This window comes from Pyxicephalus adspersus, chromosome 3 (genome assembly GCF_032062135.1).
Source record: "Pyxicephalus adspersus chromosome 3, UCB_Pads_2.0, whole genome shotgun sequence".
In the NCBI taxonomy this organism is placed as follows: Eukaryota; Metazoa; Chordata; class Amphibia; order Anura; family Pyxicephalidae; genus Pyxicephalus; species Pyxicephalus adspersus.
Window position 1 is genome coordinate 94,107,740 of NC_092860.1, and position 20,009 is coordinate 94,127,748.

General features: G+C 36.1%; 1 protein-coding gene across 3 annotated transcripts in view; it reads left to right on the forward strand.

Moving 5' to 3' along the window:
* The window catches only part of ANK2 (ankyrin 2), a 281,636-nt gene that overhangs the window by 89,283 nt on the left and 172,344 nt on the right, over positions 1 to 20,009 (forward strand). Inside the window, exon 1 of one of the 3 annotated variants that reach the window (XM_072405735.1) lies at positions 14,974 to 15,117. The exons of the other annotated variants lie outside the window; for them this stretch is intronic. Within the exon in view, the coding sequence (XP_072261836.1) occupies positions 15,034 to 15,117 (84 nt within the window). The 5' untranslated portion in view covers positions 14,974 to 15,033. Of the gene's footprint in view, positions 1 to 14,973; positions 15,118 to 20,009 lie in introns of those variants that run through there. 3 annotated transcript variants of the gene reach the window in all.

Here is a 20,009-nt window from a genome sequence, read left to right on the forward strand (position 1 = left end):
TAGCTTGAAAGTTCAGTATTGATTAGATTGGTTTTTATATTAGTATTCTATATTTGCTACGGGTAAAACATCTTGCCAAAATATAGCTTTATTATAGATGGGTTTTGTATTCCCAAAAAAGTCTATGGGAATGCAAAACACGCTTGAAGTGGATCAGAAGGAGATCAACTGCTGAATGATTTCAGGACCAGCTCAGAAAGGTGTAAAACTGATGCTATCGACCCATTTTCCCAGCTAGCCACACAAACATATCTACAGTCCATCAAGTCAGGAAATACCTGTACTATTCAAGTAAATATAATCATGCAGCTGGAGGGACACACTAGATATGTAATAGCTCAGTGTTGTTCCACCTGCTTCTTTATTACTAAAGGGACCATTTTCTTGAACCCCAAGTTTTTGTCAGCTCATAGACAGAAGGATGCACTACATTTGCTGATAAGATAGTATTTACAGCCTTGACAGCTGTAGCAGTGCCAAGAAATGATCTTTGAGTATTCCCATCTTCAGGAGCTTTATGCATACACATGGCATGGATAAATACTATTCTTCCTTTACCAGACTGATCAATGACAGGGTAATTTTTGCAAGAACTAAATTCATTACTCATTTCATAATCAGTTCATCTAATTCAGGCATATGTCTCTTGATTCTTTTGGTAAACAGGTAGAGCCTAGCATCAGTTCAGGTTTTGTGAAAACATCTAATGCTAAAGTAAGAGATTTTTTTGCTGTCACCTGTGAGCTGAACAATGGAAACATAGAAAACTCTAAATACAACAAATCACTGATTCCAAACATGGGCTTGGCTCCTGCTGGGTCTGGCCCAGACTTTAATAGACTGCATACTGGTGTATCACTCACCCATCTGTTATTATTCCACCGAGTAATTTTCTTGGCAGGCTCTTTGATATCAGCATGTTATAGGGTTGCTACTTTTTTTCTTTATAGATGATTCAGGCTTACCTTATGATTTTCTTCAATGGAAAAATTAAATACATTTTTGTAATAAAAAAAAAAAGCAATAATATTTCTCAAAACTGGTCTGTTTTCTGCTTTTGCTCTGCAGTCCTTACTTCCTGTTCTTCTTTTCTTCAATGGTTGCCTTACTGTTTTGCCTAGTATTTTGCCATGTCTATAAATAAAGAATGGTATAAAAGGAAAATCAATCAATGAATATTATGTTTATGCAAACAGTGTGTATTAAAGCCCTGTGATGGGGTTGGTTCACAGTGTTATAAACCCCAGACATCTTAATCATTGAAAATAAAATGCTTATACTGTGTAAGATAATGCCATGGCCTCTGTAATTTAATTTCCTTCTACACACTGCAGATGACGAAAGAGATTGTGTTGGGATATAAGGATTTCAGGCAGCAAACCCATCTCACAAACATGGCATAGTAATGGGGACATACTTGCCTGTGTCAAAAGGTCATACGACTGAAAGATGAGTGGACTGTGTATGTATTCGGATGTGTGTATATATGGTGTAAATATATATTTATGAGCAGAAAGTGTATTTTAAAAATGTTTTGAGTTATGTTAATAAAAATGATCAGATGTAAGTGAACTTACCTATTGTATGTTTGTATTGTAAGGTCTGTTAGTTTACTGCACAAAGCTTCCTAAAAGTGTGATTGTTTTACAAACTTTTACAGTTCCTTCTTATTCATAAAAGTTTCAGATAAAAAAGTATTTTTCCAACAGGTACACTGCCCTGCATATTAGGAAAGTCATTTTCTCCAAAGACAGTTCTTTGAACTATAACTGCCCAGTTCTGTATCTCATCCTTGTTGTGAAAGGAACAAAAGAAAGGTTTTTAAAGTAAAAATGACCAAACATTTTTTAAAAGTGAATGATGTGTTATCCCAGAGAGTTGTCCCTAAAACAGGTGTCCATGTTGGAGAATTTTACTTTGTCTGTTGCTCTGCTGACAACACATATTGTTGGAGTATCATTTCTTTTTAAAAGACAAATCAAGAGAATTAATCTCCCCAGCATGAACACAATTATTAAAATTAAAATTAAAAATTAAAATTATATGCGTGGGCATATACCTTCTCTACTTTATCGTTTTTTTTTTTAAAATGTTATCTCTTTCCTTATACTTCTGTCTTCAGAGTGCAACAGGTATTCATTTTAGTCAATAGGTCAGTAGTTTTAATATACTAGAATTTTTACAAAATTACAGGTTTGTTTCATGGTAATGTTTTTATTTGTTTTATTGTGCCTAGATGTGGCATTATAGCTGGTAAATATTAGTAAATGTTTTTAACAGCAGACTGCTCGATATTGCAGTTGTCCCAGACCTGGTATTATTTGCACACAATACTATTCTCCTATCTTGACTATAGACAATTATTTCAACGTTTGGAAAGAATACAAGGCTGGAGCATGCATACAATCTGACAACCGTGTCTTTGACTTGTGCCTTGAAGGTTAAAAGCATCAAAGGTTCAGTTAGCTGCACATTCTGAAACCAAACCTAAATTTAGAACACGTTGTAGAGATAAAGTTCCACTATGCTGTAACTATGAAATCTCATACTTCTTCAATACTGCTAGAAATACTTAAATACTCCATCTTTTCAGTAGTACAGTGTAGAATATTTATAGATGTCTGTTTTACATTACAATAAACAACTAAGATTTGCACTTACAAATGTGTACCTGTTCTAGGGAAATGGAATCAAACGTGGCCTAAGGAATTTTATTTACATACTATACATACTGTACATGTGTGCTCAAGCAATTAGGCAATTGCTTAATGGATACATTTTCTCTATAAGGGCCTGTTTACACCATTGCTTTGTGAATGGGCAGAATAAATGTTCACTAACACACTAAAAATGTATTACACGCCTAAGTCGGTTCCCATTTCAGCCTCCAAAATTTTATGTTTGCAAGGAGGACTTCTAACCTTGTAATCTGTATAGGTAGTCACCCGTTAAGGATATCCGACATACGGATGCCTCCTTTGTATGACTTGCAGAAGAATTTTTTTGCTATACACCGCTGAGGTTGTGGGTAATCTTATGGGGGTGAGCTCTTTCTGCAGCCTCTGGTAACTCTTTAATGATCAAGATAATCTCTGCAGTTGTTTCTTTTTTGCATATCGAAGCACAGCTTGCTCCAGAAGTTAATGAATGTATGGGCTCTATAAATATTATTTTTTTTTTTTTGTGATTAACTCACAGCGAGCATTTTATACAGTAGCTCACACCACGCTGCCTAATATTATGTTGAGACAAACCTCTGTCCCAATTGTATTTATTGAAATAAAGTACCTGTTCCGACTTACATACAAATTCAACCTAAGAACAAACCTACAGTCCCTATCTCTTATGTAACCTGGAGACTACCTGTACTGTTGTCACACAGCAGCCGGTGCATTCGGAGGGGCGCAGAGTAAACTAACCTGCAGAGAGAACAACTTAAATTACTGCAGTGATTTTGATGTGAAGTTTAGGGATTAGTTGCTCTACATTGCCTTCTTTTAATGAGGGCTTGTTTTTAAGCTTGGACCATGCAACACTTCCCTTTCCTAAAGCTTGTGCTGTAAAACTTGATCTTCTGCATTCAGGTCCAGAAATGTACAACTCTGACATTCCCACTGTACTTCTGAATTTTGTCTGGCAGACCCTAAAACTTAGTAATTGACATAGTAATTGAAAATTTGGCATAAGGAATCATGGAGTGCAGAGAGGTTTCATTCTGCAACACAAAAATGTTGGACAGTATCAGCTACAGGTATCACTGCCATAGTTTGCAGAGAAGACTTGTTTTAAATTTTTAAAGTGGGGTGCATCACTAAAGCTTATTTACTGCTACCGTATGAATATGCAAATATTTTAACACTGTTTAAATACAACAAAAACTAAGTCATTTAATGTTGAATCGGATTCTACTTTTCCTGTAATGGTCCCTTAAATATAATGTTACCAGTACCATTTGTATCTTCCATACACACTGATTAGGAAGGGCCATAGTTATGGCTTCATATTGTTGAACCTTGTTCGAGACTTTTACATGTTTCAGAGTGTACATGACTGAGAAGAATTGTAGTGACATTGACTGTAATGACCTGACGTATCATTATGAAAAAAAATATGTAAGCAGTTAATCAATGTGCTTTAATATTACATTCCTTATTACTGTAAGCAGATTGTTTGCAATGGCATAAATTGGAAGTGACCAGAATAAAATAAGTAGCCAATCAATACGGTAATTATGATATTATCCTGATTACACAATACTGGAATCAGTGCCTCTATTAAAGTATATAAATCTTTATCAAATGAATAGAAAAACAGGTAATTGTTTTTACTGGGTACAATGCCTTTGCAGTCTAAGGCTGATTACAATGGCTTAAGCAAAGAAAACGAGGGAAAAGGTAGAGCAGATGCCAACCCAAAGCCTCCACAAAAGTTTAATTTACTAGCATAATGTGATCAATACGAAAGGGGATGCTGGCGCTGACATCCTACTAGAATGTTTATCTTGGGGAAGGGGGAAGTAATGACTGACATATTGCTGTTTACCTCAAGGCTTCCTTAAGCCTTCTGTCTGCAGGACCCCACAGGCAAGAAATTGTCACCATATCCAGCACAATCAACTCATATCTGTGGGCACCTTTGTTGTGAGAAATTATTAGTATTCTGACTACCACAAACAAAAGAACCCTGGTAGTGTTATTTGTCCCAATGTCTGCATATTAAAAATAAAAGCATGTGGGATGAAACATGCATTCATATATTGACTACTCTGTTTCTATGATTTAATCACATAAATGTAACCGAAAACAAGACAAAATAGCAGTCCATTTTGTGCTGATATATACAGCAGCAAGAGGCAGCTGGGGATTCATGAGATAAGAGACTAGTCTCATGCTGCGCCCTGAGGGCACTGCCTGGGGTAAAAAATTCACATTGTCTTGGCTGAGCTGAGAGTCTGGCTTTGGAAGCTGATGTAAAAACACCCCTACTGCATACCATTTCTCTTTTTATCCAGAGCAGTGAATAAATTAGGAAGGGAAGAGTAGAATATAAGGCTGGGGGTAGCTAAGGTTTGCCAAAGAGATTTTAGTAAGTGGGATGAAAGAGTTGTGTTGTCTTCCCTATTTAATGTACAGCACTGCATAATATGTTGGCGCTACATAAATACTGTTTAAAAATAATAATAATTCTGATTTATTGGGTCCAGTAATTTCCTAGGCTAACCATACACTATGTCATCTGATTGTACCCTTCTATTTTAGATTTACCTGAATATATAAAAAACAAGGGCCTGTCTGATTTGATACAAATTGAAAAAAGAATTGAATTTAATTAGAAAATATAAATCATCATATTTTACATTCACCCAATGTGACATATATGTGTATTTGGGGTAAAGGTTGAGAGAATGTTGGCTGAAAATATTGATAACTAGTCCACTAAGTATCAAAGGTAAAGTCAACTGCGTACCTACAATTTTTAGCAGATACAGCGTTTTGTAATTTTTCCCAGTACATTTCCTTTAAAAGAAAACTAAAAGCCCACTCTAAAAGTAGATGTTACCTTGGCTGGCATTTCCTTCTGTATATGCATTATGCCCGGCTGTCATACTGATATAATGACCTCAGTACATGCTTAGTCACTAACACTGTAGTTTACAGTTCACAGTTTCAGTATTAGTAAATTCTAGTACACTGACACTCTCAATGTGATACAATTTTGTTAAGTCAATAGGGTTGATTTACCAAAAGAATGTAGGTTGTTCACTTACCAGATTGAATTACCACCTTTTAAGGGACAATTTAGTTAGCTTAGTAAATGAGATTAAACTTTTATAACTTCAACCATCCAATCATGTGCATGTGATTGGGTAGTCTTTATAAACTGAACTATTCATAACCACATTCACTAAGCTAAGTGAAGTACCCCTTACAAGGTTATAAGTCATCTTGGTAAATAAACAGGCTAATTTGTAGTAAATCAGCTCCAATGTCTGTTTCTTTCTGATGTTGGTCCTTTCCCCTTTAGTGATGTTGACATTCAGAGCTTGTTTCATTGTTCAGTATAAAGTAAATACAAAACTGGTTGGCTGCTCTAGGTTGTTGTCCTTTTGCATGTCATTGTTATATAGTTTGCACTCCTATGAAATCTGAATTTATTATGTGTAGATGATAGGCCACTTTAAAAGAATGATGGGAATACGCCTGAGCTTGCAATAAGTAAAGCTCTGTACTGTTATTCCTGTTAATTATTAATGAAAGGCTCCACTACAGATTTCTTGAAGTTGGCAGTAACATTTCCTGACTCAGAGGAGATTGGAGCTACCCGGTAATAATATATTGTTTCTCAGAGGCAACACCAACACTGCATAATAACTCAGGGGCAACACCAACAGTGCATTGGAGCTCTGGGGCAACATCAACAGTACATTGGTGCTCAGGGGCAAACCTAACAGTGCAGAGGTGTTCTGTGGAAAATACCTCTATACTATAGTTATATTTAAACTACAAGTGTTTGTTTAATCATCTCACCTGGGAAAGATGGACTATTTTAATGCTGTGCCGCTGGCACCGGACCTATACCATCAGGCACATACCAGCTCGTATCAGCCTGGTAATGTTCAGCTACTGATACCCAATTCACCGTTTGGTGGATGTAACCTTAGGCTCACTGATTTTAAGGGCCTCCAGGTCCTAACTTGTCATTTCCTTTTGTAGCCACTGTTCAGGGACTGCTGTCTGTGCCTCCTCCATGTCTGTTTGCAGTGGCAGTGCTTGGTAGCTTATAATGATACAGGGCTGCCTAAAGCAACACATACTACTACACATCCCACATACTCCCAGAGTAAATATGTGTGAATAGGCTGTAATAGTAATTGAGATGGTAAACATACCTTTGTGTGTAACCGTCTAGTAACAGGTGACTTGTTAACTACGTGGTAAAATGGAAATACACCATATAGCTTTTGTTTGTAATATAAATCAAGACAAAAAAATTAGAAGACAGGCTTTCCTACAGCAGATGAGATAAGCATAATTCCAATTTCTTACTGGCATGTTATCTTCAAGCAACCAGGGCCTGTGCAATTAAGGGAATACTAAATGAAATTAATGTGCTTGCTATGCTTTAGTTAGATTTAGTAGTTGTGTGCTTTATCAAATACTTCACATAGCTGATAGCAAAGTCATGGCATATCCGTTTCTCATTATTGTAGTTTCAGCCATGCTTTTATTTGAGGATGCAAAGTTATTAGATTTATTTGCCATGCTTCGGGAGATACCAGGCTGATGCGAGTCCCTCTAGATATTAGATTAGTATAGTAGAACATCAAAGGTTAGGTTCCAGGGAAGATCTTAGTGTAGCCTAAAAATCTGTCAGGAAAGAACTGCATAGAATTTTATTACTGGCCTACTTTTGAAAATGGTAGTGGCCTGGCTTTGTCTTGGTTCAGTCCTAAATCACAAAACGGCAACAAACATATACAGCAAAAAAAAGTAACTATTCTTTTTTTATCTATTCTCATTCTTGGTCAGTAACTTACTACTTCTTGTTTCATGAAAAAAAATTAAAGTAGATCCTCCCAGAGTAAGGCGAAATCCCCTTTTTGACTGTTGTTACAAATACGGTAACAATTTACCCTCTATTTCTGTTGTGGTGACAGCGGTATAATTTCTAATGTTTCGCTTTACTTTCTGTGCCAGTGGCAGTCTGTGACTCAAATGTTAAAGCTAAATTTTTTTTTTATGGCTGAATTTCTAATTTGTTTCTAAAATCACAGAACAAGTTAATTTGAGTTAAATAACATGCTATAAAATATATACATGCAATTGCTTTGATCAAGTTATTAGAAAAGCGCAAAAAGAAAATATTTAATTTGCTTAAAGAGTTGTTTTACATTTTTGTAAAACCTGTATATTTAATAAGGTGTATACTATTTTTTTTCCAGGAAGAAAACATTCCAGAAAATTTGACATTTCATTGTGCAGGTCATAAATAAAATAGAATGACTAAATTGTTCCTAAAAGTGGGTAATCTTTTACCCTGCTCTTCTCATTTATAATTGGTTGGCTGACTTTTCTGTAAGAAACTACAGCTACTGACCTCATCTTTCATCCCGGATTCATTGTCTGATGCTGGACTATCAGCAAAATGACCATCATTGTGAGCACATCAGCAACTGAATCATTACCAGACCACTCACCTTTCCTGTCAACTTGTTTCCTCATTAGCTGGACCAGTGAGATGTTGGTACCTTATTAGTGGGAAGAATTCCGCAGTGCACCGAGACAGCAAAGGAGCAGTTTTCTTAGGGAAAGTGGTTTACTAGCTGGGCAATTCTGCTGCTTGATATGTACTGCCTGTTGCAGAAACATCTGACTTGACCTTCAGTTGTTCGTCATGATATCTTTAGGGGCCATTTCAAATCTGTAGGTGATTGCAGTGTTCTGCCATTGTCTCAAGTAATCCCATTCAAGTGAATGGGAGTGCTTGGAATCCATATTGTGCACATGGCTGACGCTGTGGCATGGCATAGTTCCTAAACAGGACAAGTCATTTTGACAGGTTGGGTTTCCTCCTCTGGAGAATGTTTGCCTGTGGTGCAGTTTCCAACTAAGCACATAGCAACAGTTTGCTGATGTGCCCGTTAATGGCCATATAGTTCTCGAAGAAAATAAATATGTGAGCTGTTTTCCATGTGGTTTTGAAATAAAATTAACATATACAATTAGGAAGTACTTCCATAAAACTGTTTGAAGACAAGAAAGCCCAGCATTGCCTGTATGCCGATTGCTCCTGCATATTTAAAATCAAGATAGGTCCCATCTCTGCTAGGAGAAAGAATTGTTTCCTTCCTTCAATTGGGAATGCAAAATCTTTTTCCCACTATTCACTTTCATTCTTGCCACCTGTTGATTACAAGTGGTAAGTATAGGATATAGACATGCAGTATTTTTGTATTTTAGTCCTGAATTAACAAATCCATAAGGAAAGGTATGGGAAGTGCTATACATTTCTTTAACATAAATTCAGTAGTATAAACAAATTCAAAGTTGTTTGGATTCATCGTGTAACTAATGACGATTTGCTACCAGGTCATGCCTAATTGTAAGTTAAAACTGTAGTTGATTTTTTTTTTACCTAACTGCTAATCCATGAGCTTTAATTATTTTTAACTCAGTCATAGAAACCTATACTTTAATGGCATGTGGGTTGTGACAGTTCACAATCAACCCACCTCGAGCTGTAAGAATATCAAGCTGCGGTACTTATAATGTAGAAGGAACACTTGCTGTGTACAATTTGCTTGTTAAAACACTTAACACCCACTGATAAAAAGGCTCCAGAAGGAGCACCCAAGAGCCTACTGGGATGTGTAGGTATCCCAGAGGCTTTGTTGTTCCATTCATTCTCTTTAATTCAATTTAAAAAAGGGTGTTGCACTTAAAAAACAAACAGAATTTTTACCTTACATTAAAGGGTTGTGCTTGTCTACCCTTTTATGTAAAGTGAAATTTTTGAGTTTAGGTACACTTTAAGTGCAGTGTAGGCACAAATTCTCTGACACAAATATGGTGATAACTTGTTACTAAAGTGTATAAAACAAATAAAAAATAAAAAAAACATATGGACTAAGCCTAATACTACAGTAAAGGTATATGTACTGTATGATATATCTGTAATATATGTAATTTATTAATTTATGCAGACAAAGCAATACATTCCAACACATTTCGGGTTGTTTGAATGTTCCCCTTATCTAGGGCTATAAGGTCACAAATAAGTCAAGTTCATATTAGTAACTAAAAAGGTAAGATTTATGCATATCAAGTAGCTGTAAAACCATATGACTTCAGAATGGCAAAATGAACTTCTTAATAAAAATAAACATGCAAACCAGTAGTTACATAATTCACATTATGCCAACCACCTACAGACTTGATTTTTTGCCTGTTATATCCTAAAATATCACCCTTTTATTGTCTAGCTAAGTCATACCATTTGTTTTAGGGGTGTGCTATACATCTACCAGATTAGGCTTCTTTTAATTGTCTCATATTTTTGTTTATAAATCCAGTTTGTTATCCTATAGCCACATTTTTTATAATATACATGATTCATGACTATATATATTTTGTTATGGTACCTAAATGTTACACTTCTTTTAACTAAGAGAATTTTCTTTATCCTACCCAGAGAATTTTCTTTATCCTACCCAGCATTAATAGGAAAATATTCTAGTACCCTAAACTTTTCTTTCTTTTGGCCAATATAAAAGACTACAGTCTTGACCAACTATGAACCAATTAAAATATAAACACATTTAATTTGAAGAACAGCTGATAGAAGAACCTGAAATCCTAATGTATATTAGTTTTGTTCCCGGAAAACTAGGGGAGAGAGAGTCAACATTTTGAGCCAGTTAGGATATATTACTTGGACAGGAGCCATGTAATAATTGTCTCTTTTGCTGACAGGAAGGGAAAATGACCCCTTTAGGATTGTGGTCAGGATAGAAGCAGATTGTTGAGCTGTGTTGGTTAACTGCTTTTACTTTAATTAAGACAGGCTATCTATCTGGCTAAGCTTTCAGGCAGGTGACATTTGGCTTAAAACAAATTACAAATCTGATAGTGTGATCATACAGATCATACAAGTATTTAGGAGAAATATGACTATGTTCAGCTTTAATCTAACGTGTGATTCTGAAAAGCAATATATTTAGAAATTTTTTATATGATATGTATGTGAAGTAAATCTGTATTGAAAGAAACAACAAAATAAGAGGCATGCTACATGGTAATGTATTCACAGTGATTCTCTTTTTTAAAAAAATGTTAAACTTCAAAATCCATAATTATTTTTTTTTTATGCAATCACTAACTTACTAATTTTTTTAGAGGTATGTAGCTTGGTTGTTTATCGAGTTTTAGCAGCATTTTGTGTTGCCAATAAAATCACCAGCATTCTATGGACTTGGCTACAAACTTCAGTATTCTATTGTAGCCATCGATTCTATCAATGAAAAGGCTAGCTGCAAACGGCTGTGAATTTGCAATTTGGACCAATGATTACTGTAAAGCTAAACAAGGAGAAAAATAAAGGGAAAAAAGCCTCCATAACCAGGACTGCACAGTTGTAATAACTGCATTGAATATTCTGATTTCTGCATATGTCCCATAAGGGGTAACCAGTTTTTTTCTTTCAAACTGTTGATTTTTAAACTCTGACAACCAAGGTAGTGAGGCCTGAAAATATTTTTTTATCTTCAATCACTTCTATTTTTTTGCTTTCATTTGATTATGGTTCTTACAATAGTGGCATTTGCAAATAAATTTAAAGATTAATATGTAACTGTAATATTCTGTGTTTTTTTTTAATCTGTCTGGAGTTCAGCTTTAAAGAATCTTTTCTCAAATTAGGCAAGCTTAAAGACAACATTTTCTTTGAAGCCTGCTGCATGGATGATGCTTTTTTTTTTTTTTAAGAATATGGTTTAAAAAGAATAAAAAAACACCTGGTTTTGAAATCACCTAGATATCTATGTAATTTCTTTAGCTTTAGTATGACTAAATTGCATTTTAGGCATCTTAATTTGCATTAATTACTTAACATTTATTTAGATGTAACAAGCAAAGTATAATATAGACTGTAGTAATTATATTTAGAGCTATATAACCTCATATCTTTCAGTGACCTCAGCAATTTGCAGTGCCAAAACCAACCAATTAGTGCATCTGCAGTTGTCAGTTTGTGCTGGTATTCTAAAAATCAAAATAGTATTATCATTGAAGAGATCATGTTTTTTTATGTCAAATGCGGCACAGGCTGAAGTCTAATTACAGGTCCGACAAATGGTTTGTTACAATAAATCAAGCACATCAACTTTTGCTGTCTGCTTTTTGTGACTTCCGGTGGCAAGAAAAGTACATTTCAATCACTTGCATAATGCACTTCAATGTATGATTTCTAAACTGCAAGAAAGAATAATTTTATTTTTTTTTGTATCTAAAAAATATTGTGTACACACAAAAACTTGCCTTGTTCATATAAGTGGGGTTTTGTCTCAGTCCCCACCCCTTCTTAGCACATGGGTCAAGATTTTGATTGTCTGAGGGGGTAAATGGCTCAAGAGATATTAGATGGTTGAATTATATGTGAATGGTGGACCATTCTTGAATGGCTATTATAGTGACATGAGATTGTGAGCTCCCCTAAAGGATTGTTGGTGACATGACTGTGGTGCTGGTTGTGTCTGGCTTCAGTATTTTTAGAGGCATTGACCCAGAAAAGGAACTTAGCTAGTCAGGTCAGAGATTCAGCTTCATCCAGGCAGCAACTGACGGAATAAAGTAGGAGATCCTTTTGGCTATGTTCAGGCAAGGGATGGGGAACCAAAATAGCCAAGTTAAGCCCAACTTCTTGCTACTGAGGAATGTTTATAGGCATTTTGTTTGACTTCTTTACCTGCTGTTGTGAAGCAGTGCAGTTTTCTGGCACATTATGGAGAGAGTAAAAGGAAGTTATTGGAGCTACAGACTGCCCTGATTTATTGCATGTAGCATCAGAAAAACATATCAACCCCACTTCTCTACAGGAAAATGCCTGTACAATGTTTCAATAATATTCAGGGTTTGGGGTGGTTGGTGGCTAGTTGAGAGCAGTGAACCACAGCAGTACTGCTTGCAAAACCCAACAGTTAGCAACCTAACCAAAAAAAGCCAAAAGCAACCCAACCAAACATAGCCTAACTGTATAATTTGGATCAGTGCCAGTTGACATGGTCAGTGAAGTAGTGAAGAGTACAGAGAGCAATTATGGTAGTTTGCTTGGTTTGTTCACTTGGTAGGGGCATAATCCTATCAAAAGTTTTGAGTTAAATCATTGATATACTTGTGTGTATAAAATTTCATATATGATGAAAAAGCTTACATTTTTAAAATACTTATTTAAATGCATTTGGTCAGCATACCTAAATGCAAAATCAGCCTATTTTTTTGTTCTTTACATTTGAAAACAGTGTGTTGGCGCAAACAGTTTCCTTTGAGAACAATTCCTTTTCACATATACAGGTTTTTTGCCTACATTGGAAAATGACATTATATAATATTTTATAATGTGAGCTCATACAGAGGAGATTTCAGGATTATCAGTTCAATTTCCTATGATCATGCTGTTCTGCTATTTTGTTGTGCTGTAAAAAGTATTAGTAATTGATCTCTATTCTATATATAATTTCATAGACTAGAACATGAGTAAGGGATTAGTTGCTTAACAATTATTCATTTAGAGGATTGTTGGGTAATATTTCCCATTACCGAATATCCCTGTGAGATTAATGTCACAAGAGTAATATCTCAACAGTAACTACGAAAAAAATCGGTCCATTTCAAATTATTGTGTCTTCAGGTGATTTTTTAACTCAATTTTCTTGTCTAAATCAGTTATCTCGTACATTGCTTAACATTAATTATTGCTGAATATATCAGTGATTATAATAAAAAAGGAGGAAAACCTGTTGTAACCTGTGGCAGCCAATCAGATATAGTCTTTAAAATGCAAGAGGCCTACACTAACAAACATAAACACACACACACACACAAACATGTATATATTCACACACACACGGTAAAAAAAAAAGTAACAAAACACCCTTTTCCACTTACGCACCCCTTTGCTAGTGCTGTCCCCTGCAGATTTGCCAATCCATGATCTAGTCACGCTTGTTTTGTGGATTACGTGACATCCAACATCTTTTATTTCAGTAAATCTGAGCCCAGGCTGCCATAGACCCACCCCCTGGCATGGTTCATCAATGTGGCCAGGGTTTACAGAAGATTGCTGTAGAGATTGACACTAACATCATTACATCATTGCATCTCACTACACTATTGAAAACTGGCTTGGTTACCACAGGGCACAACACGATCCAACACGGTTTATACAATTGTTTAAAGTAGGTGTAGGAAGGGACAGCCGTCTTTCAAATGCTCTGACTTTATATTGTTTTATTGTATTGGCTTCTACTGGTTAGTACTATGATTACATCATTTTACTTAATATACTTTTAATCCCTATTTAATGTACAGCGCTGCGTAATATGTTGGCCCTATATAAATACTGTTTAATAATAATAATAATAATAATAATAATAATAATAGTAACAACTGGTTTGGCAACATAAAGTACGATGTGTATACAAAGTGAATGCATCCAATCTGATTTCAGTTTACTATCAGCAGATGAGAAAGAGTATTCATTTTTATTGTACTAGTTATTACCTGTTGAATGGTTTTATGAAACAATCCTATATATATTTCATATACATAAAAGAGACAGATATTACAAAGCTCACACTTCAGTATATTTTGTCATTTCTGTTTTCTTGAATTAATATATTGTAATGATGTATTATGTGCACAGATTATGTGTCCCTGTCATTTGCAACCCCTATTTATTGTACAGCGCTGTGTAATATGTTGGCACTATATAAATCCTGTTTATTATTATTAATAATAATAATGTTAATATTAATATGGCTTTTGTCATAATTGTTTTATATAATAAGTGCTGTGATATTCTTCAAATATTGGCAAGTGATGGTAGAATTTAGGAACATAAAAAGAATATTTTGCTTTGTCACAAAAGTTGAGTTGATTATTCTGTCAAATCATTTTTTAGTAAATTCAAGGTGACTTTCATGTGCTTTGCAAGGTATTACAACACAAACATGGGTGTTATAGTGATGAATGCTTGAGACAAATATCAGCAATAGCTCCATTTTCACCAAAAGTGAATAAATCAGTGAAAGGCATCAGTGTGTTGAGTGGTTTGTGGCTGCTGTATAAGGAGCAGATCCTGATGGTAATTGGTTGAATCAGATTTAACAATGCGAGCAGATAAACATTTGTGGCAGCCGCTGCCATGGTAACGTCACACTGCTTCTCCTCCTATCCTCCCCTCCCAGCCTCCATTCTAGTCACTGTGCTGTGAGGAGGCTTTCATGGCACAGCTCTGTACTGGGGAAACTGCTTTAAAATGATGAACGAAGAGAGTACTCCCAAAACAGATGGAGGGGAACGACATAACGGGACTAACCTGAGGAGGAAAAGACCCAAAAAGGTAAGGAGGCCATGTGTGTTAGTGTGCAGCATGCTTGCAGGGGATGCACAGCTCCTCTATTAGGCGTGTCAGGGATAGGAAGACACAAGTGAGACACACCATCCATTCCTCATGTTACCCCTTCAAATCAGAGGCAGCACAGGGTTATTATTGTGTCTTCACAGGTCATGGCTGAAAGCTCAGGTCTACTATTTTTATCTCTGGTTTGTTACAATGATTGCAGTGAATAGTTTATTATCTGTCACAGGTTTGATGCTGCACCTTGGGAACTGTTATTGTCTGCTCAGAGAAAGGAGTGACACTGACACACCACTGGACATCAGCATCATTATACACTGGGGAATGGCCAATGCAATTTCATCGAAGAAAAATAAATACAAAATACTATGGCCACACCCAGCCCTAAAATCTGTTCTCATACCTGCATCATCACCATCAAATCATATAGAGCATGCATCAGGCATTTATATTAGATCGAATCATTATTTTTATAATATTAGCAATTTGTGCAAGATTCTAATTGAACAGTTCTGAATCATTTCTTGAGATTATTATTTATCTTCAGCAATTAGGTTCCAGCGGAGTGTAATTCTGATACCAGAGAAGTAATAGGAGAGCAAACTGATCATTGATCACATGCTCAGGATATTGTTGACAAGAGAGTGAAGTTTAAAATGTCAGTCCAGGTATTGGTATTCACCAATGTTTTCACATTATTATACTTTTGCACTCCCCTCATATGATCCAAATATTACAGTCATAAACCAATGCCTAATATGTTGGCGCTATATAAATCCTGTTTTTTATTAATAATAATAATAATAATAATAATACTAATAATAGAGCATTGATGATTTTGTTGCACCAATCCATATAAGTAATTTATGAAAATGTAATAATTCATATTAATTTGGGGAATGGCTTTGTGTTTTAGCAAGTAATGTGTTTGTTTTATTGGAGAATTATACACAAGCATTCTATATACCACAGTGAGCCTTTGGAGGTGGATATTTGGGTTAGGCTTAGTGGACCCTGGCATTTCTTGTACAATATATGGACTTTGCCAACAGGGTCCCTTCTGTATTCATTCCCCCACCTGGGTTGTAGAACACAAGTGAAACATAATATGAGCAAACTGGTGAGAGGATTGCAACTCTTTGTCCTGGGTCCAGCAACTCATTCTCAATCTCGAAGGGTTTCCACACTCAGGCTTGTGTGAATGAATTACAAAATGAACTTAACTCGTTTGTGGTCACTCTGTGATGTAATGTCTGAATAGTTCCTAATCAGGGAAATATTATGATTCTGTGATGGTATAGAAGCGTAACCTATCTGCTGTTTAGTTGAACACCATAGTGTGGTGGAGGTGGTGAACTTAAATGCTAAATGCTTCTGGATGTTTTATATCTCAGACTGGATATTAACTGCTCTCCCCATTGGGAGTAAGGATTTGAAGGCGTTAAGTGCTTGCACGCATTGATTTCAGGTTTCTTTAAACTAGATTCAATATGAAGTAAAACACGCTTGAGATGGCACCGAGGGATGGTGTCATTTTGCCAATCTCAGATCATCTACTAGTTCTGGGCCAGTGAAGCTTAACTTTTAGGTTTTTGTATTGGTGATGGTAAGTGGTCCATGTGTTAGACAGCTTCCATCTGGACCCTTTGCACCGATATTTTGTTTTGTGACCTCATGATTCCTTAAGAGCAGCCATGTGTGAAAATGTTGTGATGATTATCACTGCATAAATTGTGGAGCAAATAATAATTCATTTGCCTGCAGCTTTGAGCTCAGCAGGTCATTATATACTAGCACACTTTCTTACTAATTGGATGATCAAGGGGGATTTAATAATGTGTGTCAGTGATTGATGTAAGAATTCTCTCCTATGTCTCTTAAGGCTGTGTACGTCCATTAGTCTGCAATTCAAAAAAGCATAAGTGATGGAGTATTACCTATAAAAATGGGGAGGAAGAATAAGAAAAGATTATGGATTTGTGCTTCTAGATTGTTACATGGACGATATCACATCACAAAAAAGAATCAGCCAGCAAATCCTCCCAGGTGGACAGGAACACGGCCAAGTGCCATTACTAGGAGATTTTGCTGCAGGGATATCTGAGACATAGAAGAAGCCAGGGGCTTACTCAAGTCACCAGGCCTTATTTGAGAAGGCACCACTGTAATGATAGCAGAAACAAAGATCTCATGTTGCCTTCTAGGCACCTCTCTTCCTGTACCCATTATACCTATTAACCGAAGCTTTTTGATAAGGAACGTCAAGTCATAAAAGTAATTTTAACTACTTATTACCTAATTATATTTCTGACACTGTAAAGCCCATTTACACTTTTAAGTGAGCATTTTGGGGGGTTGACCTTTTTTTTTTGTACAAAAAGATTTTGTTGTTTAGGTCCCCTTTTTTCAATGGGCTATCATTGTGCATCCACAACCCCCTCTCCAAAAGAAGGAGCCTGCATATTTATTTTCTCAGTTATTACACGTTTGAGGGGCAGGTGCATTTATTCAGTGCATTTTTGTGTTGTGATACTGGCCCCAAATATGCGCTATAACACCCGTGCACAGCTGTGTACCTAGGGAGCATCACAAATGACAAAAGTGAAAAGCTGGTAATGGCATATAAAGAGAAACTTATGGTCTATAGCTTAGTGTTTTTAGCTTTGAATAGTTAATGCATTACTTTGTTGACCTTGATTTCATTTTTTTAGCAAATATAACATTAAAAATATTAGCCAAGCCATCAGTTTTACACTTCCCACACAAAAATAGCAGGTATTGTAGGAGTGTTAATTATGAACACTTCAACTGGAAAAAATGAAATTGTTTCATTCTTTTAGTTTACATATCCTCTGGTAGTGTGATTAGTCCTTTCTTTTTCCTGGACTATTTTGTCCATTTTCCAGTCTGTCTAACAGAATTTCCTTCTCTCTGTTGTATCACCTTATGCTATTAGTGCAAAATATAATAAAGATATAAAGAATCAGGAAGTGGTTAACGAGTCTAGAATTTCCAACCTGCTAAAAACACTCCAGTTTGTTCACATGACTTCACTAGTCTCCCCAGCAAATTCAAGTGTTCCTAGTGTGCCGAAATATCTGACATTAGTTCCACTAGCCTGCCTGGAATGTGCCTTTGTAATGTGCCTTTCCATTGTCATGCCAAGCCACTGCTGCTCTGTTCCCTACATATGAGTTCTCTTCCTTTCCTTTTGGCAGATGTATCACTTCTCTGGGCAATGCACTTACAAAGCACCTCATGTCAAATATGCAATTTAGGACCAATTCAGTAAATTGAAATGAGGACATCTAAGAAAATTACTTAAAATAAATGAAGACAAATTAAATCAATTACCGGATTAGAGACTGTTTAGGGAGTAGGGAACTTTTTTCTTGTTATATGTTGTTTTATTTTGCACTCATTTATTAAAGGTTAGCTTTCTTAAAACTAGAATCTATCAGCAATAAGTTCCATTCTTTCCTATACAGGCTTTGTAGCTGCAGCTGTATTTGGTTTAAGCAATTCTGTGGGAGGAAAAAATAAAGACATAGCATGTCTCCCAATATGAGGCTTGATTTACACTTTTTTAAAGGTTTTTTTTTTTTTTTTTTTAATTCCAGCTACGCCAGTCAAGGAATCTTTAATATCTATCTATCATGTTTTTCTTACTTGTGTCACTGTATTTCTTACTGTTGTTCCACCTGCCAGCAACAATGTTAACTACATGTTACATGATGCAGAATCCTTCACTTTAGGTAACAATCTTCACATGCAAAGTTATTGAAGGAAATACAAAATTTAAAGGGCTAAGACTGGTTACCATGTCTGCTTGAGTCATAATGTTGTGGCAGCAACAGATAGAAATTTTCAATCTCAAGGCGCCTCAACACCTTAGGCCAAGGATATCCAAACTTTTTGCAAAGAGTGCCAGATTTGGTGAGGTGAAAATGTGTGGGGGCCGACCATTCAGCACTACTGATGTGGGCGTGGTCTGCCCAGGTCCTGAACAGCACACGCCCACCTGGGTGACGTGAGGGATTCCCTGTTCACAGAGTCCGGTGTCAGTGCGGGCTCTTCTTGGAATCAGAGTGAGCGTGGTCCGTGCGGGTCCAGAGGTTGATCAACTTTGCAAGGCGGTTGATCAACTCTAATGAAATATAAAATAGCTTTTTTTGTACGCGTGTATTTTTTACTGTGGTCAACAATGCTGGTGGGCCACATATTATTGATTTTATGACAGAGGCTGCGGACCGGTGGAAATCTGAACACAGGCCGCAATTGGCCCCCGGGCCGGACTTAGGACATGCCTGCCTTAGGCTATAAATAACTTCTCTGTGTGTAAAAAACAATCTCAGTTACCTAAAACTGGTATATTATCAACTAAACTTCATTAAAAATAATTGAAACTGCTACAAACATTACTGGTCCTGTCTTTCCATATGTCCATCCTGTCCTGACATTTACATAGCTGAATCACACAGCACAGTTTTATCTGGCAAGGCAGAACACTGATTTTTCCCTTTTGCTGCAGTTTAGTTATACTTATAGGTTTTGCCCTCCCCCAGCCTGTAAAGGGACAGTTCAATGAGCAATACCGCTCTCTGTCACTGATCCCCGATACCTCTCCCAAAAAGAGCTCCACTATGCAAATACTGAGAGAGAAAGATACTAGGTCAAATCAGACTTTGCTTTCATTTTAAATATAAATGTCATGATTTATTCATGAATACAGATCAGTATATAATTAGTGTATTCATATCTGCCTGGAGTTCACCTTCAAAAATCATTTCAGTCATTTTTTACATTGAGGTTCATTTACTTCTCAAGTCAGTAAAGGTGCAAAACAAACTGAAACTTTAAAAGCAGTTCCATAG